The sequence below is a fragment of the Phocoena sinus genome, chromosome 14 (assembly GCF_008692025.1).
Source record: "Phocoena sinus isolate mPhoSin1 chromosome 14, mPhoSin1.pri, whole genome shotgun sequence".
Taxonomy (NCBI): Eukaryota; Metazoa; Chordata; class Mammalia; order Artiodactyla; family Phocoenidae; genus Phocoena; species Phocoena sinus.
Genome location: NC_045776.1, coordinates 66,578,250 through 66,604,117, shown reverse-complemented (window position 1 = coordinate 66,604,117; position 25,868 = coordinate 66,578,250). Strand labels below are relative to the sequence as shown.

Sequence of the window (25,868 nt, the reverse complement as noted above, 5' to 3'; positions counted from 1 at the left end):
CAGAGAAGCAGACAAAGTACTCATAGCCTGCCATGCTGGGAAGTGTCAGGAGAGGCCCCCAGGAGGAAGGCTGGGTCCTCAGCAAACACATGGATGGGTGTAGACCCAGGTACCTGCCCAGCAGGTGACTTCATATAAGTCCCTTTTGCCTTTTGTACCCCCTCAGTGGGGGTGTCCCAGCATTGAAATATGGACCCTCGGGTGCCAGGTAACTTGACATGAGAGAATAAGTACTGAGAGAAAAAGCTGACGCAGTGCTGGAGGCTGGAGGGTGGAGGGAGGGGCCAGGCGCTTCCACGGAGGGCCCTGGAGCAGGCACATGGCTGAAGAGGTGGACATGCAACCTGTAGAGCCCCGCACACCCTCAAGATGGGGGCCTGTGTGTGTCCTATGCACCCTGCAGGTCAGGCCCAGGGCTGGATACTGTCTGAGTACGATGCAGGTTTGCTTTTGTCGGAGGGAGAGGAGAGTCCCACAAGTTCTCCTGAAGGTTCCAGTGAGGTGGGGACCTGGGAACCCAAAAGGTCAGTTGCTAGGATATGCTCACCGGCTACCTCACCAGACCAAGGCACTCGGCCACACAGGGGTAGGTGAGAAAGGAAAAGGTGTAGCTGAAGGGCCTGCAGGGAGAAAGGGTACTGGGAATCAAAGGCAGGTGTGGGCCACTGGGGATGATGCAGCTACCGCAGCCCCCAGGGAGCCTACAGGCGCTGGCGCCATCATGAAGTGAAGCCAGAGAAGAAAACCAAGTAAGAAAAAGGCTGGAAGGTCCTGCTCTGCCTAAGGAAGGAGGAAGAAGTAGCAAATGCTGAGAAGAAGGAGCCACCAGGGGCTGAGGAACCTTCCCTGACAGCTGAGGTTGGGGTCAGCTGCCTGGGTCTGTGGGGGAGCACAGGAGCAGGATATGCTGCCACCACCAGCCCCATCACTGCACCCTTGCCTCTGCGCTCTTGTGCCCACAGCAGCCAGAGGGAGCTTCTCATCCCCGTCCACTTCCTCTACCTCACCCCCAGGCAAAGTCCTTCCAGGTGTGTTCACAAACCACTGTTCTGGCCCCCAGGACTGCTTTGGGGACCCACCACTCAGCTTCAGAGCATCTTAAAGGCCTTTCTTGGCAAATCTACCTCCTCCCACAAGCAACCTTCAAGACCCCACAGAGGTGGTCAATTCCTCTCTGGACGTACCACTCCCCAGACATGTAAAGCACATAGAACTCCGTGCTCCGCTGCTCACACAGGATGCGTTCATGTCTGCTAACTGTGGAACCAGGAGGCTGACTGGGCCACCCAAGTCTTGGCTCTCATGCCTGTGCTCTGGCAGCCAAAGGTAAGCTATGGGCTTGAGGTGAGACTCCCACCCCTGAACCTCCCACTCTGCCCAGAATGCAGCCCCCTGAAATGGAAGAGATGGAAGACCCTGGAGTCCAGAGGCCACCTGAGTGGGGCAAAATATTGGTGCTCTGTGGGACAGTCCAATCGCCCTGATTCAGGTCTGACCCCGGCCAGACACTCCACCAAGCCCTGATCCCCCGGGGCCAAGTGCTGCCAGCAAACAGCTTTCACCTCCTCCAGGTCAACGGCAGAAACTCTAGGCTGCCCTGCCTACTCTTCTCAAGGAACAGGTTTGGCGGCACAGGCGTGTTCACTGAAGCATGAAGCATGTCAACAAAGAGCTGGTGGCTGGCAGCTCTGTCTCATTGCCTGTTACCAGCTCCAAGAGCTGGGAGATACCCTGATGCCTGGGGCCAAGTCTGGCAGGTGAGCCGGGGCAACCCCAGGGAAGCCAACTGACTCCCCTAGTTCCCTAGAGGAGCAGGCTAGAGGAGCTGCCCAGCCCACGTGGGCCCCAAGAAGCCCCATGAATGGCGGGGGTATTCTTCACACTGGCAATCATGGAGCCAGGGGGCAGCAGGAGGGGAAGGCATGGCTTCAGAGGGTAACCTCTCTGACCCTGACTGGCTTCTAAACTATAAGGATACTGGTTTGGCTCTGCCATCCCTAGTGCAGACAAGCCCATAAGCAACACAGGTGAACCATGTCTAGCTGGCTTGGACAAGGCAGGAGAAAGAGTAGAGGATGGGAGGCCAAGAGGTGTTAGGGTTCTGTGGCCCTGCTGGGCAGGCCCCCAAAGGCCCAGAGCACAGGGCCCAAGGCAGTCTGGGAGGTGGCCCACTGAGTCCAAGAGAGCAAACCTGGGCGGTTGTCAAGAGGAAGAGCTGGAAGTGGGGGGCTTCAAATCTGTCCATCCCACTGAGGCCTTCTCAGGGCTGGAACCTCAGATGAGCAGTACCCCCAGGAGTCACAGACTGACCAGGCCTGGCAGTCAGGCTCTTGACAAGTGATCTCATCAATCACTCATACTGCTGAGGTCCAGGTGAGCACACAGAGGATCACTGCCACGCAAAGGAAGTCAAGAGATGAGGATGGGAGGACAGGGTGAAGGAAGAGCAACTCACGTCAAACTTTCCAGGGTTCTGTTGCAGCTTCACCTTGCCTCCTGACAGGTATTGCCAAGCACGGCCCCGCAAAGAAGGTGGGATGCCCTTCTGGCACCGCAGACGGATCTGAAAGTCAAAACAAGGGCTGTGCCTATGCATCCCACTGGGCTGCTCCCCCAGAGGCTGTGTGCTAGCCCACCCCTTCTGCTGGTGCTTGTCAGGCCTTCAGTGAGCATGTCAGCAAGAGCCGAAAAGGGGAGAAAAGAGGACTTCTCCCCTGTTGCTACAACACTGCAATCAGATATGCTGCCACCAGGTGATGGCAGAGTCCCCGTGTTCCCTGGTCCAGTGATAACACAGGTATTCTTTTTATTTTTTGACCACGCTGTGTGGCTTGTGGGATCTTAGTTTCCCGACTACCAGGGATTGAACCCGGGCCCTCAGCAGTGAGAGTGCGGAGTCCTAACCACTGGACCACCAGGGAAGTGCTCAACACAGGTATTCTTGAAGTCTACCACAGGATTATGAATCCCCATCACCATTTACTGAATCAAAATGGAACCATACAAGTTAGAGGATCCCCATGGGATGTCACCAGGAAGGGATCCGCACAATGTGGAACACAGCTCAGCCACAGGGTGAGCAGCTCACGAGATGACCCAGAATGTGCCCAGACACATGGCCTGGGCACTTTCATGGGAGTGTTTGTTTAAGCAGCTATGTGGCAGGACACATCCGGCCTAGAGAAAAGACCTCAGCAGAATTCAGAAGGAAGATGGGAGCTGATAAAAATGGCTCCCTCTTTGTTTGGTCAAGAATCCCCTCTCTTCTGCTCTCCCTGACCCTAAGTTCCCAGGATTACCAGACCGCGGCCGACGCAGCTGGCCTGGGTACAAGTCCTGATTCCAACCCTTGCTAAATAAAATGGCACAGGCCTTCCCCACTACTCACAGCGCTGACCTTAGCCAATCACTTCTCATCAACAGTAAGATCAAAATGATAACAACTAGGATTCTATTAGAAGTGGGGTGGTGGCAGGGGGGACATGCCTAGCCTGACACAGTCTGTATTCAATAAATGATGGCTTCATCTCCACCCCTCCAATCCCAGAAGGATGCCTGACACAGAAGCCCTGGGCCTCAGGCTCGCACCTAACTTCCCCTCACCTGGAAACCCCCTCAAAGAGTCCCATTGGAAGCTCTCAGAGGAGGGAGCACAGAAGGCCCGGGCTTCCTGATGACCAGCACAAACAAGGCAAAACTTTCCAAGGGTCAGAGAGAGTCAAGAACCAGGAAGGAGACAGGCAGACAGGCTGAGGGCAGTAGGGGAAGAGCAGAGTGGCTGGTCATAGGAGCCAAGTTGAGCTTCTGGGACTGCCTGCCAAGTGGGGAGAGGAAGGGAGCAGAAGGAAACTGCCCCAGACTCCACGAACAGTTTCCTGCTGCTGTGGGACAAGGGTCTCCTGAAGGAAGCCGCTCGGTCTGGGCAGGCTTTGGCAAAGGGAGGCCCAGAGCCACAGACCCTTTAGGCTCCCCTAGGGCCAAGCTCAGCTGGAGCCAGCCCCCACATATCACAGCCCTATCATACTTGGCCTGCCCCAGGAGAGCCCAGGAATACCTTCAGTTCACTAAGTTCTCAAAGAGGCCGCACCCTCACCCAGGCCCAAGGCTGGAGAGGTGGGGATGGAGAGCCAGGAATACAGCCAGCCTTTCCCACTCTGGCCTCTGGAATCTTCCTCAGCACAGGGGTGCTGGCGATCATAATCTCCTCCTTAGGGAGGAGGCAAAGGTGGGGATCAGCAATGATAAAGCTAGAGACACTGCTCAGCAAACAGAAAGCACAAGGGATTACCATTATCTGAGGTAAGGCCTTAGGAAAGGAGAGATGTGAAGCCACACCCAGCCTGCTGAACTCCAGAAGGGCAGGGCCAAACTTTGAGCAGAGCCCTACAGGGGAGGACAGAATTCCAGCTAGGGCCTGCCTCCCTGCAGGGCCTGGCCCCAGTCCTGGGGACTCAGGATAAGTGCAGTGGGTCTGGATCCACTTCCTGTTGCAGGTGTTGTCCTTCCTGTGCCACAACTTCCTGACCATGGGGAAAGCCTAAGCCTGCGCAGCAAGGCAGTAAGAGCTCCCAGGGCCAGCACTGCAGGAGAGAAGCAGAGGGCTAGGGCCTCTGGGGAGGGGAGGGTGCAGCCTCCTGCAGTGGCCCCTGCTGGGCAGGAGTAGCCTTGGCCTCTAACCACAGTGCCAGGGAAGCAAAGGGGAAGAGGAAGTGATGCTGGCTGCTCTGCTGAGAGAAGCTCCCCAAGGCTCCCCTCTGGAATCCCCATCTGCGAGGGAGGCTGGGGTGAGAATTCCACAGCCATCTCCCTGCCAGCCACTAGTCACCACAGCAGACAGTGGAGAGGGAGCTGAAGCTCAGCGTAAAAGCCCGAGAACTGAGGAAGCAGGAAAACTGACCCCAGAGTCAGGCAGGAAGCAGCTGAAGAACAGCTGCTCTAAAAAAAATTTTTTTTTAAAGTGAAAGTTTTTCTATATTAGCAAAAAATGAATGCCCCAAAGCCCACACAGAACAGCAAGAAAGAGCCCTGGCCTGGGTGCACCTTTCCTCCCATGGGCTCAGGGCTTTACAGTAGAAGTCTTGCAACAGGATTGTTATTCCCACTTGACCAGGGAAACTGAGGCTGAGAGGGTGAAGTGACTCACCCAAAGTCACACAGCTAGCCACAGGCACGAAGAGAGGGAGGCGGTGGGGCTGGGCCCAAGCCGTTATGTGACCTTTGGTCCTGGGCTTTCTGTGAAGCCCTGCAGCCAGCTGTGCCAGCCTGGAGACCAGCATGTCAGCAGACAGCAGCAGGCCAGCGGGGTCACTGTGCACTGGGTACTTGTGCAGAGAGACCCGGCTGTGGGACTGTGGACAGGCCTCCGCTAGGCCAGGGAGTAAGTAGACCCTGTTGAGGTAGACAAGAGTATCAACACATACATGTGGTGGGCAAGGATGTTCCTACTGGGTGATAGAGCTAGTGCCTAAATATAGCCCACTAGAAAAGGACCACAGGTTATTTTCATTTTTATAAGACCATTAAACTGTGAGGTTACTTTTCTTTCTTTTTGCTTTGTCCAAGGGGTTAAGAGGGAACTCATCAAATTAATCTAGAGGGTGAAGAAGGCCCCTTATTGTGGTGGTGAAGAGTGCAGGCACTAAAGTTAGACTGCCCCGGTTCAAACCTTGATTCTGTAACCATCCATAAAGTGTGGATACTACCACCACCAATCTCACTGGGGTGTTGTAAGGATTATCCAAGTCAAGTGCCCAGCACACTGCAAGTGTATAACATACATTGGCTATTATTAGTGTTATAAAGTCCTCCCTGATAGGTGGTGAGCAGCAGTTAAGGACTTCCCGCAGGAGAGCTGAAGAAAGCTGCCTGAAGGGCTTTTGGCTAAGAGCGGCTTTGAAGTTTGACTCCAGGACAAAGTTCTGTGAGTGTCTGAAGTCATCAAGGAGAACCAAGTGAAGCCTGGGACCTGCCCTCTAGCCAGCTTCTGTCCCCATTTCCAAGCTGGCAGGTGGGGACACCGAAGGCAGCTGGCGGTTGGAGAAGCTCCTGCTCCTCCAAATTGATGCAACTCTTCCCTCTTCACTTCCTCCCCGAGCTGTGACTCCCAGCCTGAGGCCCAAGGCCAGGACCCTCACCTTTTTGTGCTTCTTGGCCATCCACTTGTCCCAGTTGTTGAGCATGTCCAGCCATTTGGACTCCCTCTGCCTCAGCACCTCCAGGGGGACTTCCTCTAGCCTGTGGAGCAGAGGGCAGGGCCTGTCAGAGGTGCCAAGAGAAGCAAAGGCCCTGGCTAAGGCCCCAGCCACCAGCCTGGTCGGTCTCCATTCCTCCCCCTGCCCTCCATCCCTGCAGTTCCCTTTGGAGCTGCTAACTCATGGACACCCTAACACAGATGCGAGGGAATGCAGCCCCCTCCCTGGAAGGCATAGGCTGGAGAGACACTAGGTTCAAGTGCTCAGTCCCCCAATGCATCAAGGGGCCAGGAGTCACCGTGCCTCTCTGGGGCAGAGGCCTGAATGCCTGCACCTGTGCACCACAGCAAAGCATTCCCATGCTGGGTCTGTCCTGATAAATAAGCCTCTTTGCAGGGCCAGCATGCAAGGTTCAGAGCTGGATGAAAAAACTAGTCAAACAAGTACAGAAATAACATGCTCACCTCTGCACTCTACAAAACTAGTTACTCATAGTTTCCCCAATTACGCCCTGGCCCTTTCCCACCTCTCAACCTTTGCTCATGCCAGTCCCTTTGCTGGAATGCTCTCCGAGTTGTCTCTACCTATCAAAATCCTAAATATACTTCAAAGCCCCATCAAATGCCACTTGTATTTGTACATCTACTAACTGTGCAGTTGTCACAGCTACGCAGGCATTGTTCTAGGGCCAGGGTACCTGACCCTAGAAGCGCTCCTAGAAGAACTCCTGTGACAAAAACAAACTCCCAGCCCTCCTACTGGCCTCTGAATGCCCGCTAGAGCTGGTGGGGAAAACAGCCCAGCATGAAGACCCACGCCAGGCAGCACCAAAGCAGCTGAGGTAGGCTGAGGCGAAATCCCTGGCTTAGAGGGCGCTTCAAGTGAGTGAGCTTCTTCCAAGGAGTGAGACCCTGGAAATTCCTGAGTTCACGTAACTAAGGGGCAAAGAGAAGAAGGAGACTAGTGTTTGTAGGCTGCTTCCTTATTTAGCCTACAGAGCAATACTGGTAAGAAAACAACAACGAAAAAAAATATATATGTGCACTTCTCTACACACACATACACACTCTCTTAAAATTATTTTTAAAGTAGTGGATTATGGATCTTTTAAATTACTTTTTTGTGCCTTTTTTTTTTTTCAGTTAAAAAAGTACTGACATTATTGACTCGGCAAGTTACCAAGGGAGGGTATATTGCTTAGAGTCAAACAGCAAATCAGTGGAAGAACCCAGACTAAAATCAAAGTCAGATCCTAGCCAAGTGCCTGCACTCAGTGCTGCCTGACCTCCCAGGAAGGAGCTGCCTGACCTCCCAGGAAGGAGTTGAGGCACTCAGGCAGCTGGGAGGAGGCTCGCAGGAACAGGACATGGTGGGGTTAGAGTTTGGCCCAGGCCTTGATTCTCTGATTCTATTTCTCCCGGAAGGAAATGCACTGCTCTAACTTTTACTGGTTGGAAGAGCAGAGGGAGGGGCCCTGGCAGAGCAAAGGCCCCCAGACACAAAAGGGCAGGTCCTCTTATTAAGTGTTCTTTATCTGGAGAACTGCACAGCCCTGAGAGCAGCCTTGGAGCTGAACAGCCAAGGAGAGACAAGAGCCTTGGGCAAACTTGGCCCCTTCTACACAAGGACACAGGCTACCACCCTCTGGAACTGCTGACCCTCTCACCACCTACAGACAGAACCAGGGCACAAGGATACTCTCCTTCCTATCCCTCCCCACAGGAGAAAACCTGAGACCATACCTTTAGATCAGGTAAATTACAAAGGAGTGTAAATTATGCACGTCTCCAGGCAGCCCCCAAAACACCCAGGGAGTGGAAACCAAAGGCCCAGCATCACAGGCAAGGTCCCCTCCCATCACCTACAAAGTACTCACTTATACAAGTCAGGGGATGAGCCTTCTAGCTGACTAAACAAAAGGGGTACCCACACTGAGTCAACAGGAAGTGCTGGCAGTTAAGGATGTGGATAATATCTGATCCAATCCCTCCCTAGAGCAGATGAGAAAATGGAGGCTCATAAGAGGGCAAGGCTTTCGCCTGATTACCAGTTTCCAGAGAATTCCCATCTGATAAAATATACACCCATTTGATACCTCAACCCTCCAGTCTGTCTTTATTGATAAGATCTGACAGCAGGGCCCTAGAGATACCCATTCTCCCAACTACAAATACACAGGAGAACACATTCAAGTTCGGTGTTCTTTTAAATGATTCCAGATAACAGCTTTGGCAATTTCAAAGCCCCAACATCAAACCTCAAACCAGAATTTCAAATGGGTACAAAACAAACAACCATATTTCCTGGATTCTAAGACACTACTGATTTTAAACTACACCACTGATTTGGTAAGATCTGCTCAGAAACAAACAAAAAACCCACCACTGCTTTAAATGTACATGTCAATTGAAAGATCCATTTTGATTTTTAAAATCTTAAATTGGGAAAAATCTGAGGAAATATGGTCATTTGAGTGCCTTCTCCTCCAATAGCAGAGGAGTTTAACCCACCTGGAGGGGGTGGGAAGGAAGACACTAGAGGTCTGGAGGTCTGGTTGAACGGAGCACTCAGCACTTTACATGCTCTCTAACTACAGGTAAACTTCTCTTACATACAGGATGTGCACCTGAAAAGCTGCAGGCTACCCATTTTTTAAAAAATCAGAAGGTTCACATACCCTTCAGTCTGGTCAGTCAGGATCTCAGAAGGCATCTGATCAGACTGCTGTCTGATATAGGAATCCCTTCCACAATAGTCCCTTGCCCTCTCTGAGGCTGTTTCCCTATACGATTGGATGGCCTGCATCGTGAATTGACCCTCAAAAGATGCCCAGAAAGGAGCCGTGAGATGAAGTTGGGGTCTGGGTATCCCTGCAAGTGGCATAAAGGTGTAGAGGCCCTGAGGTGGCTTCCTCCTAACAGTGGGGGGAGAGCATGAGCCAGTTTCCAGTGACAGGGAAGCTGACCAAATGGCAGTTTAAGGAACCAAATGGCCCATGGGGGATGCTTCAGGTCTGAGAGTTTCACTCACCCTCTGACCTTAAGGTGACCTGAAGGAGTCTCTGCAACCAAAAGAGCCTAATGAGAACAGTCTCTAGTGGCCCAGCCTCTGCTGGAACTCCTCCAGGGATGGGGCCTCATTATCTCTAGGTAAAGCCACCCTTACTGTTGAAGTTTTTACTCTTAAAACTTAATTCCCCCAAATTTTCCTGGTATCTTCTATCTATAATCTCAATACCCCCTTCTAAGGCTGCACAATTCTCAGCCAGATCAGCCCCACACCAGGCACACACGTACTTATCCCTTGGCACCCACCCATCCCTACCTGGAATGCCCTTTCCTCTCCCCTCTCCAAGTCACAGCAACACTTTCAGGGCCCAATATAATAATAAAAATGACAACTTCAACAATAACAGCAGCAATAGTAGTTACCACCTGTACATCATTTACTACTTACCAACATCTTCCAAAACACTTATATATATCCATTTTCCAGAAGTAGAATCCAAGACTTAGTAAAGTTCAGTGCCTTGCTCAAGGCCATGTAGCTGCATTCAAACCCAGGCCTGCCTCACTCTACAGCCCATGCCCCTGTGTACTATACTCCTCTGCCTGCAAAGATCAAGCCCTTAGCCTCCACGCAGCCTCCATGCCTGCCCAGATCTCACTGGCTGTCCTCCAACCTGAAGACCTTCATCCTGACCTAGAACACCATTTCTCAAAGGTTTTAAACTGAAACTCCCAATAAGAAATACATTTTACTGAGGTTTTTTTTTTTTTTGGCAGTACGCGGGCCTCTCACTGCTGTGGCCTCTCCCGTTGCGGAGCACAGGCTCCGGATGCGCAGGCTCAGCGGCCATGGCTCACGGGCCCAGCCGCTCCGCGGCATGTGGGATCTTCCCGGATCGGGGCACAAACCTGTGTCCCCTGCATCGGCAGGCGGACTCTCAACCACTGCGCCACCAGGGAAGCCCAAGAAATACGTTTTAGACTAAGACTAGACACACACACACATATAACCAAAATACATTTTATGAAACAATTTACTATTATATGTACTAATGTACCAGAAAATATGTAATGTACCATATTTTCAGTTCAATTTTTATATTATTTTTTTAAATTAATTTATTTTTTAAAATTTATTTTATTTTTGGCTGCGTTGGGTCTTCGTTGCTACACGCGGGCTTTCTCTAGTTGCAGCGAGCGGGGGCTACTCTTCGCTGCGGTGCGTGGGCTTCTCATTGCTGTGGCTTCTCTTGTTGTGCAGCACGGGCTCTAGGTACACGGGCTTCAGTAGTTGTGGCACATGGGCTCAGTAGTTGTGGCTCACGGGCTCTAGAGCGCAGGCTCAGTAGTTGTGGTACACGGGCTTAGTTGCTCCACGGCATGTGGGATCTTCCCAGACCAGGGCTTGAACCCGTGTCCCTCACATTGGCAGATGGATTCTTAACCACAGCACCACCAGTGAAGCCCTATATTCTATTCTATTTCTTTTTTCTCCTTCTTCTTTTAATGCTGGTCACAATCCCCTAAAATTGATTTCAGCACTAAATCACTAATGAATCAAGACATGGTGTGAAATGAGCATTTCATTACAACTTGGTCACATTGCTCAGCACTGTCCCTCCCTAACTGGACTGGGTCTTGAACTTCTGTAACTCCCACCATGTACCTCACAGGTGTTCAACAGATGCCTGCCTGGTTTTCTCCATGACATTATTTTCATCTGTATTGCCTTCAGGGCTACAAGCCACTGTTGCCTACAGCAATTTTATTTGTGCCCCTAATAGCCCAGTGAGATCTTCATAGATTAATTACTATTTCCATTAGACCCATGAGAAACTTGACCCAGTCAGAGAGATTGTATGACTTGGGCAAAGTCCAAAGCTATTAAGTGGCAAAACCAGGGCTTTCCTTTGCCATAGTGACTCATGTGTTGCTTCTCACTCCCCTGGGCAGGTTGTGAGGAAATCAGGCCGTTCTCCAGGTGCCACTGTGGAGCTCTATCTCTGGCCCCCAAACCCCTGGAGGCAGTCTAAACCCTCCTCTAGTGTTCTGACTGTCTCAGTGAGCGGCTTGCCCCTACGTAGCAATGCTCAGTGAGGCCAATATGCTGGATGGGCAAAGCTCGCAAGCACACCCTCGGCCACCACCTCCTAAGGGAGACAGGCACAGAGGAGAGAGAAGTGGGCAGCCAGAGAGTGACTGAGCCCAGATTCTGTCGGGCTGTCAGGCTGAGCTAGGTTTAGCCGTGCTGTGCCATGCCATGGCCCAAGGCAGCAGTGACACTCCATTGACACCAGGCTCTGCAGGCTCCCTAGCCTTCTCCCCAAACCCAGAAGCTAAAGACTTCCAAGAGCTCAGAGGGAGACCAGTTCCCAAGGCTACTCAAGACCTGGGCTCTCTCCGCCTTGTCCTTCCAGCCACGTATCAATACTTTCCACCCAAGCACACCTCAGCCCCTCCGGTTGGCAGACTCAGCCAGGTGTGGTGCCTGTGCCCATGACCCCTTTATCGAAAGGTGTCAGATAAACTTTGGTCCCAAGGAACCAGTGTAACCGCCTCCTCCAAGCCTCACTCTCTAAACCAGCCCAAGCAGAAGGCCCAAGGTCACAGACCTCAGGATTGATCCTCCTCATCTCAACCATCGGGAAGGCCAGGTGGAGTGTGGGAGAGAGTAAAAAGAGTGGGGACCTTGAAGCCAACCAACCTAGGTTTCCATTCCAGATCCTCCAACTGGGAGACAGACCTCTAAGTCTCAACTTCATCTTCAAGTGGGACCATACACATACCTCATACTTTATAAGGCCTAAATGAAGAATAGATGTGTATAAGGACCCAGCCTTGTGGGTGGCCAGCTAATGGTAGCTTTAGGTGACTGGTATTTGCAGCTTACCTAGCACTTTCACATCCCTTTTCTCATCTGACTGGTCCATACACACACGCAGCAGGGCACAATTATCCACATTTTACCCATGAAGCAATTGAGGCCCCAAGCGATTAAGTCATTTACTCAATGACACATAGACTGTAACTCTTGGCTTCTGACCCAACTCTGCCACTTTGTGACTACTCCACTCTCTGAGCTTCTGGTTCCCCACCTGTAACATGGGGGCAATACCACCCCTTCAGAGGGCAGCAATAAAGACCACATGAGACAGTAAGAGCTGATACATTTCCAGCACTCGCTCTGTACTAGCTCTGCCAAGCACTACATAGGCACACAAGTCCCCAAGGAAGTAGTTTTTATTATCTCTACTTAATAGACAAGAAAACTAAAGCTTAGCATAGCTGAATAATCTGTCCAAGGTTACACAGCCTGGAAGTAGAGGCTGCCAACTGAGTACAAAACTATCCAATAAATATAAAGTGACCCACATGTAACAGGGCCTCAATACCTGTTACATTCCCTTCTTTTTCCTTTATCACCCAGTAAAGTAGAGAATCACTACCCGCTGTGCTAAGACAGCGGAGTGACAAGCAAGAGTGAGCAAGATGAAAGTGCAGAAAATTGGGAAATGGATGTGCAATCACAGATCCAGGGACAACAAAGATGGGGGAGCTCCCCTCTCCCACCCAGAGCTGGAAAAAGAAGTGAGAATAAACAAAAGGCTGACCTACTTTGCACTCTCAGTAACAACCTCTGGAGTTCATTAACCTAAGAGGTGGTAATGACTAAAGTATAAATAGCTTTTATGCCAGCTCCATAATAACCAATGGCAGGAAACTGGAATCAAGAGAGGGTGAGTTGGTGGTGTGCAAATGGCTGATGGTCAGGGCTGGGAGGCCTGTGAGGTTACCTAAGGAGTCCACCCACTCCCCAGACAGCCAGGGAAGCCTGGAGACCAAAGGGTAAGTGATCTGCCCAAGGCGACGCTGTGAGTCAGGGTAGAAAAGGAAGATGGTCTGCAGCAGCCTGGTGCTCCCTCCTGCGTCCTGGCAACCCCTGACTTGGAGGTAGGGCAGTGTCCAGGTTGCCTGTCTGGGTGAGACAGAGAGTCTGGTTTGCTTCACTCTCCCCCACTCCTGGTACAAGCTAGTTCCGGGCCTGCCTCCCTTTCCCATAAGGAATTCCCTGGCTTTGCTCCTTCCAGCCCTGGGTCAGTGCACAATGGTAAACAGTTTCTCTCCACCCTTCTCTGGCCTCAGTGCCATGGGCCTCTGCCCAACTCTCCACTCTGCACAGCCCCACCCTCCCCCGCCCATGTCAGAGGCAAGAAATGGTTCCTTTAAGCACCAGCCTTGCTGGCTCCAAAAAGCAAGGAATCCCCCTCCCCAACCCCCACTCAGCTAGGGAAAGGCACAGACCTTAGCAAAAACTCCCAGGGGAGCTCTCCCTGACAAACGCAGAGAGGTATGCAGACTATTCTCAACAGAAGACATCCCTTCCCCAACCCCCCACCCCTATGGGGCAGAGTACCACTTGAAATTCCCCACCGGCAACTGGGTCCTCAGGTCACAATCTCACTGTGGGCACCTGGGGGCCCCCATGACTCAATTACAGCCCCCCTCACCCATCCTTACAAAACTGCTAAATTTTATTGATAGAGCTTATCAAATCAGTCTTGATTCACTGCTTATCTCTGCCAAGACTCCTTCAAGGCTCCCTACTGCCCTCCTTGTTCAACAGAAACCTCAGGCCCTGGCTCCCAGGCCTTCCTATTCCCTCTACACATCCTTCTTTTTTCCCAGCCCTATTTCTAGATGGCCCTCTCTCTGAGCTGCCCTCCCTCCCCCATCCCCCAACTCTAATTCAGTCCCACTCATCTTCTGAGGCCTCCTTCAGAATACCCTCTCATCTCTACAAAGCCTTTCCTAACCACTCCAGGAGCAGAACACAATCAGCACCTCATTACATTCCATACACATCTCTCTAGAGCCTGTGTTCCAGGCCCTGAATCTACAAAGTTGAATAAAATGTAGTCCCTGCCTTTAGGGAGGTCAATCTGGCAGAGGAGACAGATGGGTGAGTAAATAACCAGCACACACAGAGGTGCTATCACAGAAAAACTAGAAGGGTAGAAGGTGCTAGGAGACTGCAAGAAGCCCTCAGGGTGGGGGTGGGGGGAGTTAGGGAAAGCTTTAAAGGGGAGCTGACTTTTGAGATGGTCCTTGAAGGGTGACAGGAAGTGGCCAGGGTAAGAAAGGGGAAAGAGCACATCAGGCAAAAGACTCAGTATGGGAAAGCACAAGTGAATGGAAAAGGGCCTGGCTTGTTTGGGGAATGTGAGCAGTCCAGTGGAGCGAGTCTGGCTTCCCCGCTCGACTGTCCACCCCACTGAGGCAGCATTCCACGAGAAGGTGCGCTCCTGGGGGACAGAGGCTCTGCCAATCACACTCTCCACAGTGTGTCCTGGCCCTAGAACAGAGCCTAGTACCTAGCTGGTGCTCAATAAATGTGTGTTGACAGATTTCATTTGCTTTGTGACCTCAGGCACTCTGAGTTTCAGTTTTCTCCCCACTGAGATGGGAATACTATCCTCTACCTTGAGATCAGATGGGAAAAGCACAAGCACAGAAAGTGCTTCATAAAGGGCACTCCCTCTCTGGCCTGATACCAGCTCTGGATCTTCTTTGAAGCCCAGCACAGGGCTGAGTTCAGATGTGCTTGATGATGGCCTTTTACAACATTATAATTCTATATTCAATTAACGTAATTGAATGTTTGTTATAACACTTACCAGGTACTTGCTATGGACCAGACATGGTGCTCAACACTTAAATTATTTCATTTAATCCTGACAACAAGCACATGAAATAGGTCCTCTAATTATCACCTCCTCCGGGCTTCTGCAGATGAAGAAACTCAGGTTTTCAGCAAGCCAGTAACTATCCAATGTCCAGGGTGAGCAGAGGACAGCCCTGGGAGGTATATCTGGGCCCTGCTCTTCTGCTCTGTCACTCAACTCTGGCACTGACTGCTATCCACTAGGCTGGGTGAGCACAAGCTTTGCTCCCAGGGAGCTTGGAACTTAGTGACCTCAGAGCCATATACTGTGTGATGCTTGGCAAGTCACTTTACCACTCTAGGATTTGGTGTCTACCTCTGTAAAATGGAGATTATGATGATAATAACTATATCTCACAGAGTTAAATGAGGTGGTATTGGTGAAAGCATGGTCCACCATGCAGGCTCTTCTGTGAAATGGCATTACCATGTGATTATGCTGGGAGGTTGGAAGGGGTCACTCAGAGGCAGGACAGGAAGCCAAGGATGAAAGTCTACAAGGAACACAGGAGGGTGGTGGTAATTATGAAGCAAACTCTTACTCCTTCCCCAAGTGACTGCCACTACCCAAGAGGGCAGAGGCCCCAGGCAGTCCCTATACTTGCATGCTTTGAATTGAATCTTTCAGGAGACCCAATTTTGTTCTCACTTCTGCTTTATCTTCACAGACCAAGGAGAAGATCAGGCCCTCACATCAGAGTCCTCAGAGTCACCTGAGGGCTCTGTTCCAAATGACTCTGAGGAACTGATTGGGGGATTCCCAACCTGCCCTGGCAGGACAGAAAGCTCCAGACCACAAGCAGAGTGGGATTGGCTCCCATTTTACCCCCAAGGTCCAAGGGTGCGTAGGCAGAGCACATGAGGAAGTCTGGATCTTCACACCCACACTGCCTTGTTCTCTCTCCATTATGCCAAAGGCCTGAAGTAAACCTTAGAGGATAATTCACACTAGAATTATAAGAGCCACCATGTACCACTGAACTCTTACTTCGTGGCATACACTGTGCTGGGTGCTTTACCAACATTTCCTCCCTTAATACTCATAACCATAACTGGCATGGGGCCAGTTCCCTCTCCCAATGCCACTACCTGGCCCATTTACAGACTCAGAGAGGTCACATGGCTAGAAAGTGACAGAGCCAGGACTTGAAGTCAGGTCTGCTGGTGTCTTGAACCCAGGATCTCCCAGGTCCAAATATAGTTTCTCCTTTTTTGTGAAACCAAGACAGAGAGGAAAGGGAAATATACAGCATCCTCCAAAAGAGGCTGGCTAGGAAAGATGGCTTCTGGACACACAGAAGAGGAGGAACAAGAGTTTTCCATACTATGTTCCTGGGCCCCTTTCTACCCAGCTGCTCCTGCCTTATCTTGGGGTATATGTGAGGGGCTGTGTGTGGAGACCTGGGACAGGAAGTGTGCCATCCACTATAACAACTCAACAACAAAAACAACTCGAGAAGCCTACTAGGAAAAGTGTAGACACTTGGGGCTGGACTGAAAGTCCTAAGGCTGGGACAGGAAGAGGGAGGACAGGCCACACAGTGGCAACAAGCTTTGGTAAGATGGAAAATTGGGAAGAAGGAACCCTGGCTTCTAGGCACAATTCCATTACTCGTTCAGCTTAGGTTTCCTTGTCTGTAAACAGGGCAAAATAAAACTTACCCTACTGACTTCCCATTGCTCCTGTAAGGATTACTGCAAGGCAATGAGAAAGAAAGCACTTCGCAGAACAAAGAGCTAGACAAATCAAAGCATTCTTTGATTTGACTGCACTCCCAAAGACATGAGGGCCACTGGTCTGACAAAGGGAGGTCCTCTCATAAGAGGAACAGAGCATGCTGGAAACATTGGCCTTTTGGCTGTGCCCTGACGACCCCTTGCACTTGTGTGGTACCTGATAAAAAACTTCTCAAAGCCCCTTTCATACTCCAAGGTCAGTCTCAGAATGTTAGAAGCAGAAGACCTCTTCAACATCACCCATTAAAACTATCTTAGTTTACATGCAGGGGAAACTGAGGTTTAGAAAGATTAAGGAACTTTCTCAAGGTCGCAGAGCTAGTTAGGGGCCCAGGGAAGCCCAGGACTCAGGTCTCCTGATCCCAGTTCAGCAGTGTTTGTTTACACATGCTCCTAATCCAGTTATCTCATTTGATCCTCACAATCCTTTTGTACACAGACCACATCTTTATCTACTGTTGAATGTCTGACTTCCCTGCTAGGCTCTAGGTCTTGGGATGGCAGGACCAAGTCCCCAGAGCCTAGCACATGGCTGCACACGTAGTATGTGCTGGATGAAAAGCAGGGAGCATTAGCCCCATGGTCAGGTGAGAGGACGTGCTTAAGTCACACACCACCAGGGGCAGTGGTGGAGCCGGCACTGGCACCTTGACCCCTGGGTTCAGAACCCTTTCCCATATTAGCCTAAATCCACATATCCAGCCAGAATCATCTCTGAGAAATGGCTGGTGGTGCCCCGAAGGGCTGAGGGGTTCACTTTCTCATAGGCACTGGACTTGCTTCCACCTCCCAGCTGAGGCACCAGCTCCAGGAACAGAATAAAGGTGAGATGAAGTCAGCCCTCAGCTGCCATCTGCCTCCCCTTGATCAGCTTAGGCTGTGCCTAAAAGCCCCAAACCTACCCTCCCCAGCTATATACGGCCCTAAGGTAGGCTTTCCAGGCCCTCAGGCCTTACTCCTCTCTCCTTGGAGAGGAGTCTAGCCCTCCTTGCAGCCTTCCTTGCCATCCAATATGTTTACTGGGCAGAGACCTCAAAGCTCAGTTCCACTCACCCCACCCCCTCCCAACCAGGCCAAACCCACTCTTACTGGAGAGAGACAAAGAAACCCTTGATGTGCCCTGAGCGTGCCAGCCATGCCAGGCACCTTGGGGAGCCCAGGGCTGTGACAAAGCAGAGTCAGCAGCCGCCCACTGTCCTCTTCAAAAGAAGGCCACAGATGGCCTTCCTTCCCTGTGGTCAGGAGGCCCTGGAATGGCTAGGGCCACTTCAGCTTGGCCAAAGCCTTCCCAGTTCCCCTCAGGCCACACAGCCAATCAGGCACCAAGCCCTACTTGCTGACCTCTTCATCCTTATAGCTCCAGGACTCTTCCAGGCCTCTCTACAGCCCTTTTGGGCTGTCCCAACCTCTCCCAACTGCTCTCACTGCCTGTGGCCCAGCTCCTCTTTATGCCATCTTCCATGCCAGCACCAGACTGACCTTGATGAAACACAGGAGGCCTCAGTCTGACATTCAAGGCTAGTCACAGTCTGCCCAACCTACTTTGCTACCCTCCCCTTGCTTCACGTCATCCTCCCGCCTCCCATTCTTCTTGTCACCTCTTGGCACACCACATTTCTCAAACAGCTGGCTTCTGGGGGGACTCTGCACACGGGTCCCCCTCCCATACAACAGAATGGCCTTCCTTGCTCCTTCTCAGGACTGGATCAAATGCCACTTCTTTTCTCTGGGCTCCTATGGATGGAGCTTGCTGCTTCTTCTTCCTATATATTCCCAGAGCAACCACATGCCTCCATTACAGGCTTTATTGCTCAACATTGTAATGATTTGGTTGTGCTTCTATTTTCCAACCAGTCTGTGAATGCTTTGAGGGCAACAAGACACAGATGTCTTGATCAACTCTGTATCCTTAGTCCCTGTCACAAAGGCTGGTAGAGTAGGGGCTCAATAAATGTTTGATAAATAAACTCACTGCTAAGATGGATAAACTGGTGAAAGTAAAGACTTGGCTTTCTCTCCCAGGCTCCTGAGTCTGCTGCCTACTTCCCTACATGAAGAGCAGAGAAGAGGTAAGCTGTGCCAGCCTCTGAGGAACTGGACAGAGCATGGAATAGAGTAGGGTGGGGTGGGATAGAGAAGGGAAAGAGAACGATGAATAAAGGAAAGCCTAAGTTGGCAGCTTCCCTAAAATCCTGGAAAGGGGGCTTCTAAGCAGGTCAAGCATCAGGAGAGTTGGTTTGCCAGTAGAGCAGCCAGGAGTTTTCTCCCTCCCAGGGTCTCCCTCCCTGGGCCCAGGATAGCAGCAGCTTTGCCAGGGGCAGACAAAGCAGCTAAAGGAGGCCTCTTCCCCGTCAGGTGTGCTGCCAGCAGGATAAAGAGAGTGATCAGCTAGGACACTGACAATGGGTGGATGACGACTGGGTTCTGCTCTGGTGGGCAATGCATCCTGGCCTGAGGTTCAACTGGCTTGGAGTGAGGGAGAGAATGGGCAGGTCCACATAGCTGTGGTAGCAATGGACTGAGAGTCAGAAGATCTGGGATCCCTCCCAAATCTGGCTCCACTGTTAACTAACTGCAAGGCTTCTCCAAGCCTCAGATTTCTCACCTGTACGGGGTGCATAATCCCTGCCTTACCTACAAAGAAACACTCCTTCCAAAAGGCACACACTGGATATCAAAGTCAGATGGTCATTACGCAGTATTTTGGGGTCAAGAGCAGTGTAGACTCTGGCCTATGGGAGGGCTAGAACAGGCCTGATCTGGCCAGGCTTCCAGGGCCTCCCCAAGGATCTTCACTGGGTCTTTCTCTGGTCTGGCTGGCCATGGACTTCGACTGTACTGAGAGACCTGCCTTGCCTTCCACACTGGGATGGGGAGGTAGCCAGGTTCCTGCTAACTGCTGCTCTGGGTGTGGGGGCCTCAGGGACTGGTGAGCACCTGGCGCCCCGCCGGCTTCCACCTTAGCAAGGTTGTCACTGGATTCAGTGTCGAGAAACAGGTTCTAGCCCCAGTTCTTCCATTTACCAGCTGGCAAGCCTTGGGCGCTTTCTTCTTAGAACTTCAGTGTACTCATCTACAAAATGGGATAACCACCCCTCTCAGGGGAACGTAAGGGTTCACCATGGGTTAGGGTTCCCTCCTGCCCACAGTGGATGGACCTCACTGACACTCATCATCACAGCCAGAGATGGAAAGTAGGAAATGAAAAGACAGGACCGCTAGCTACTCCAGTCTCTATGAGGAGGTAGAACATTCACTGAGCATTCATTGACAACACCTATGGTGTTGTCAGGCTCTTTTCAAACATCAGTTCATTTAAACCTTACAACAACCCTGCAAAGTCAGTATTATCATAACCATTTCACAGTGAGAAACTGAGGCTCATAAAAGTGAAGCAATATGTCCAAGGTCACACAAACAGCCAGACTTCAGAGCTTAGGTGAGGAGGGAGCACAAAGCACCTTCTTTTCCCACCGCGGTGTAAACAGATTGCAAGGCTGAACCAGAGCCAGGCCTCACTGGCCCCCTGAAGGTCCTATTTCAGACCCAGATGCTGGGAGGACAAAACATCAAGCAGGTCCCACCGCTTTATCTCTTTCCCACAGCTTAGGATTTCCTAGCAGGCGGACACCCAGGCACCTTCCCAGGGCAGCAGCTAGTGTGCTGGCCCCCTCTTTCACCAAGTCAAGTCTTGTCTGAGGCCCTAGAACACCCACAGGGCTACCAAACCGGATTTTCCTTTGAAACTGGAGGAAGAGAAGGAGGAGAGAAAATGAAGGATCTGTGGTCCAGAGTCATAGACCGGGGCTCCACATGTGCAGCTGTCTCTTTCCAGATGGGCTACCCAGGGACCACTCCACTGCCAGCTCCACGCTCTCCCGGAAACTGTAATAGCTCAAGAAAAGAGGATGTTCTGAACTTACAAACTGGAGAAGGTAGTGGAAAAGTGGGGAGGCAGGTCCTGGCCTGTCAGGAGGGCCCTGGCCCAACAATAACTGGCACAGACCAAACTATCAGGATGTCAATTAAGCCAGTTCTAAGATTTCCAAAGTCATAGGGCTGCCATAGTTGGCTATGAGTAGTGGAGGGCCCAGGGGACAGGGGAACTGAATCAGCAAAAGACAATATTGCTGTTCCAGATGTTTCTCCCTGGGCCCAGTTCAGATCCCTCTCTCCCCTAACAGGAAGCCAACACCCACGGGACCCCAGAGAGCATAGCTCCTCACCTTATCTGGCCTGAAGCACTGAGCAGACTGAAGCTGGGTGGGAAACTCCAGCTTCAGGAGGCCAGTCCTGGCAATCACATAGGAAAAGGAAAGGGAGGTCAGGGATCCACCCTTCTCAGGCCATCTTGCTCAGGCCAGAGACCTGGTATCCAACTGATATCCTTCTTTCCCCTCCTGACCAAGTCCTCTTTGCTGCAAAAGGGACCCCCCACCCCCCCACAAACAGGTCTGCTCTTCCTACCCCGAAGTGATAGGAATGGTAACATCACTCCTCCCACCCTTCCCTGCTGAGGATACTTCTTTCTCCTCCTCTGGTCCTTCCTGGGCTTCAACAACCAGCTCAGTTGCCAGCCAAGCCAAAAGAACTAATGCTGCCAGCACTCCTGTCTGTGCCCATGCCACCACAGGGTCCTTCACTGGCTGGCTACTTTCTTGCTTCTCCCCACTCACTGGCTACTGCTCAAGGGCAGGCAGGGACCATCGTGGGCCCAGCAAAGGTTCCCTGTAGAGTAGGCTCAAAAGACAGACAAGGGGACTTCCCTGGTGGCGCAGTGGTTGAGAGTCCGCCTGCCGATGCAGGGGACACGGGTTCGTGCCCCGGTCCGGGAAGACCCCACATGCCGCGGAGCGGCTAGGCCCGGGAGCCATAGCTGCTGAGCCTGTGCGTCTGGAGCCTGTGCTCCGCAACGGGAGAGGCCACAACAGTGAGAGGCCCGCATACCACAATAAATAAATAAATAAATAAAAATTAATAAGAATTAAAATTTAAAAAAAAAAAAAAAAAAAAAAAAAGACAGACAAGGTGGGACTTCCCTGGTAGTGCAGTGGTTAAGAATCCGCCTGCCAATGCAGGGGACACGGGTTCGAGCCCTGGTCTGGGAAGATCCCACATGCTGCGGAGCAACTAAGCCCGCGAGCCACAACTACTGAGCCTGCATGCTGCAACTACTGAAGTCTGCATGCTCTAGAGCCCGTGCTCCACACAAGAGAAGCTACTGCAATGAGAAGCCCACGCATCACAACAAAGAGTAGCCCCACCCGGATCACCATAACTAGAGAGAGCCCACAGGCAGCAGCAAGGAAGACCAAACACAGCCAAAAAAAGAAAAAAGAAAAAAAAAAGATGGACAAGGTGAAGTAGAAAAGGCCTAGGGCTAGAAATCAGGAGTTCTGGGTTTAATTCCTGGTTTTGCTCCTAATTGACCGAAGAGGTGAGGTTAATCACTTCTCTTAGGCCTCAGTTTACCTATCCATATGAAAATGGCCATCTCTAAGCTCACTTTCAGCTTCCTGATTTGAAATGTGTGCCGGTAAATGTCACTCAATAAATATTAATTGAGCATTTACTTCTCTGCAGGCCTGAGGAAAAAGTGAATAAGCCTGGTCCCAGGGAATTCCCTGCCAGTCCAGTAGTTAGGACTCCACACTTTCACTTCTGAGGGCCTGGGTTCAATCCCTGGTCAGGAAACTAAGATCCAACAAGCCGCAGCTCCCCCGCAAAAAAAAAAAAGCCTGGTTCCAGTCCTGAAGCTCATCAGTCTAATGAAGTGGTAATGACGACACAGCCTTATCCTTGCTGGGCCATCCCTGTTAGCCTCCCACACTGCTGAGGGAGTCAAAAGTGCTGACCTGAGCCAGGGAAGGTGAGGGCAGACAGGTTCTTCTAGGAACCTTCTATTCTACCTGTCCAGCACTCGATTTACTGCTGGGGCCATATGCCATATTAATGGGTGGTAAAGGCAGTGGAAATGGTCCTGACTGGGGAGTCAGAAACCCTGGGTTCAAGTCCTGGTTCTGACACTAATGTGCTGTGTGATGTTTCTTTTTTTAATTTATTCATTTTTTGGCTGCGTTGAGTCCTCGTTGCTGTGCGTGGGCTTTTTCTAGTTGTGGCGAGCGGGGGCTACTCTTCATTTTGGTGCGCAGGCTTCTCGTTGTGGTGGCTTCTCTTGTTGCGTGCGGAGCACGGGCTCTAGGTGCACAAGCTTCAGTAGTTGTGGCACGTGGGCTCAGTAGTTGTGACTCGCGGGCCCTAAAGCACAGGCTCAGTAGTTGTGGCACATGGGCTTAGTTGCTCTGCGGCATGTGGGATCTTCCTGGACCAGGGCTCAAACCCGTGTCCTCTGCATTGACAGGCGAATTCTTAACCACTTGCATCACCAGGGAAGCCCTGTGCTATGTGATCTTAAGCAAGTTATTCTCTTCTCTGGACCTCAGTTTCCTCATCTGTATAATAAGTTAGGGTTAAGCTGGTCAAACTTGTAAGATCCCTTCCAGCGTTAACAGTCTATGATTTTACGATCTACTCATGCCAGGTACCTAGCAATCACCTGAGTGGGGTAGCTTCTGATCTGCTTTCTTCCCCCATCCCCCTAACCCCTGGCAACTGCCAAAACTGATAGTCTTGAGACAACCTTTGGCCCAGGATGGCTGAAACAGACCTTTAATCTGGAGCCAGAGTCCCTGCCATCTCCACTGCAGCCATCAGTGCTAATGTTTCACTTCTCTGGGATAGCACATGGTCTCCTAGCTCTCAACCACGAGACTGGGTTCAGGGCAGTCACCCTGAAACTTCGCATAACTTCCTCTTTTACGGCCTTGAGCAGGGACTTACTTTTGGTTTTTTTTGAACAACAATATAAACTATACAGGGAACATCCAAGCTTTCAGACACCAGAGATTTTAGGTTGACCAACAGGGTCAAGAAAGTGAGGTAGGCAGAGAGGAAGGGATGTGGAATCCCACCTCAGCCCCAGCGCTACAGACACCAATTATGCAGACGATGTCATTGGTTTGCGGTTGGAGGGTGGGAAAGACAGATGTCTGGCTGCTTGGCTGGGGACTACAGCCAAAGGGAGGTGCTTCCACTGGGGCCTCTCTGTCCACAAATACCAGAGGTACGCCCTCATTTTCTCATCAATTTTCAGACCCTTAGAAGGAAAAGAAAGGAAACAACATTTTCCTGGGCCACTACTTGAGCCAGGCATTATGCTAGGCACCTTCGAATACTTGATCTTATTTAATCCCCACAGTAATCTTGGGAGTAGGTATTACTGTTTCCCTTTACAGTGAGGAAGCAGCCTCAGAGATTTAGGAACTTGCCCAAGGTCACAAAGCCAGCAAGAGTGATTTCTTCCTAAATCTGGCCTTTTTCCACTATATCACACTGCTCTGTACCCTGATACCTGGTTAACTGCCTGATAAGCATGGAGTACGAATTCTTATCTCCCAGAATTCACCAGCAAATCTGAGCTCTTCCTTCCAAGCACCCACAAATGCAACTGGGAACTCCTTTCCCACTTTTCTAGACCTCATGTCTCCCAGGACCCTGATCCCTGGTGTCTGCTCTCCAATTCAAAAATATACCCTAAGTACCCTTTGGGTTCTCACAAGCTAATCCTTGGGGAGCTGTGACAAAGCTGCAAGTCAGGGTGAAGGATCAGAATAAGGGGTGCTCTCTGAGTCCTGGACTGGACTAGCCTTAGCTTGCTGTGAGCAAGTGGGAAGAGGCTGGAGGAGAGAGATCCAGTGGGTAAAAGAGAACTCTCCTTAGGGGAGGGGCCTGCATTTTTCTCCAACTCTCCAAAGGAGAAGGAGGCCTGGTGCATGTGAGGCTTTGGGACTGCGGAAAATCCCAGAAGGGACCTTTATGGGGTGTGGGATGGGGATCTTACAGATGGTTAAGGCTCTTCCATAAGTCATAAGAGAGCCTGATAGGACAGCTGGGATGGGAATGGGGTCTAGAGTCCATCTTTCCCAAGGGCATCACCAGCCCATACATACGATCTCTGTGAGGACTGGACTCAGGGAGTTCTGTGGGGGCAGAATGTGGCTGCTCAGCTTACCCCGCTTGGAGGGAAGTTGCTGCTCCACTGCCTCACATTGCTCTGCCTGCCAGCTGGGTGCCTGGGTGTGGGAGATCTGGGTGTGCTATGAGCAGGGACCCTGCTGTCTCCCTGCCTGCCCCACAGTCTGCATTTGGAGAGGAGGTGCATGTTTCCACAGCATACACAGAGACAGCTGACAGTCTGTCCTAGAGGTGAGGTACCATCATCCTGTGGGTACTGGGAAGGGGCAGTGCCTGCCCACCTGTTGCTGGTGACAGGGAGAAACCTGCCTCTGAGGGGGGAGAGGGGGGCACTCTCTGACCCTTCCATGAGGGGAAGGGACTGTCTGTCCCAAGCTGACCAATGTCAATTCATCCAGAGGTCCGTGTGTCTTGAGGTGAGGGTCAGTCTGTCCCGGAGTGCGGTGGATGCAGGGCAGCCCGTCCCTCTGAAGTCTGCCTAAGGTGTCTCCCTGAAGTGGGGGTAGTGGGGTGCTGAGACAAGGGCATCTGTGGGTCTTGTGGGAGGCTGGGTATGGAGAATAGCAGCCTGCTGGGGGAGGGGCGGCCACTTGTGAGCCTGTCAGGGGCTGGCTGACTCAGCCAGCCCTAAGGCGAGGGTGGCAGCGCTGGGGTTGGGACAGGTATCTGTCGACCAGCCCGCACTGGTGAGGAGAGCCCTGTCGGCCCTTCCTAGGGGTGGGTCAGTCCGGCTGGGGGGGAGGTGGGGGTGGGGCAAGGGAGACAAGGGGTCGGTTGTTCCTGGTTGGAAGGGAGACGTGTCTGTCCTTTCTGAGAGCGGTTTTGTCCGCGTCGAGGACCCCCCGTGGGTCCCGCCCCCGGCCGCCGGTCCCCCGGCTCCGAGCCCCGGAGATACTCACGCGCCCTCGGCGCCCTGCGAGCCCACGATGAAGCCGAACTTGTCGATGCGGCGCTCGGCAAAGCCGTTGGCCTCTGAATCGGAGCCCAAAGAGCTGAGTTCGTCGGCGGTTGCGGCGTCGGGTCCCGGGGCCAAGCTCTCCCGGGTCCCCGACAGGTGCCCCCCGGCTGCAGGCGCGCGCGGCCCGTTCTCTCCGTGGCTCTTCGCCATCCCGGCCGCGCCCGCCGCCTCAGCCTCAGCGGCCACCTCAGCCACCTCAGCCGCCCGACCTCCGCCGA

General features: G+C 51.8%; 1 protein-coding gene across 5 annotated transcripts in view; it reads right to left on the bottom strand.

Annotated features, from left to right (window-relative positions):
- The window catches only part of TBC1D10A (TBC1 domain family member 10A), a 31,868-nt gene extending 6,000 nt beyond the window's left edge, over window positions 1–25,868 (bottom strand). For 2 of the 5 annotated variants that reach the window (XM_032654438.1, XM_032654439.1), the window contains exons 1-3: window positions 25,592–25,868; window positions 6,135–6,234; window positions 2,456–2,563 (exon numbers count right to left, since the gene is read on the bottom strand). In XM_032654438.1, coding sequence (XP_032510329.1) covers window positions 2,456–2,563; window positions 6,135–6,234; window positions 25,592–25,800 — 417 coding nt within the window. In that variant the 5' untranslated portion in view covers window positions 25,801–25,868. Of the gene's footprint in view, window positions 1–2,455; window positions 2,564–6,134; window positions 6,235–20,884; window positions 20,952–25,591 lie in introns of all 5 variants that reach the window. The other 3 variants (XM_032654440.1, XM_032654434.1, XM_032654437.1) reach the window with 3 other exon arrangements.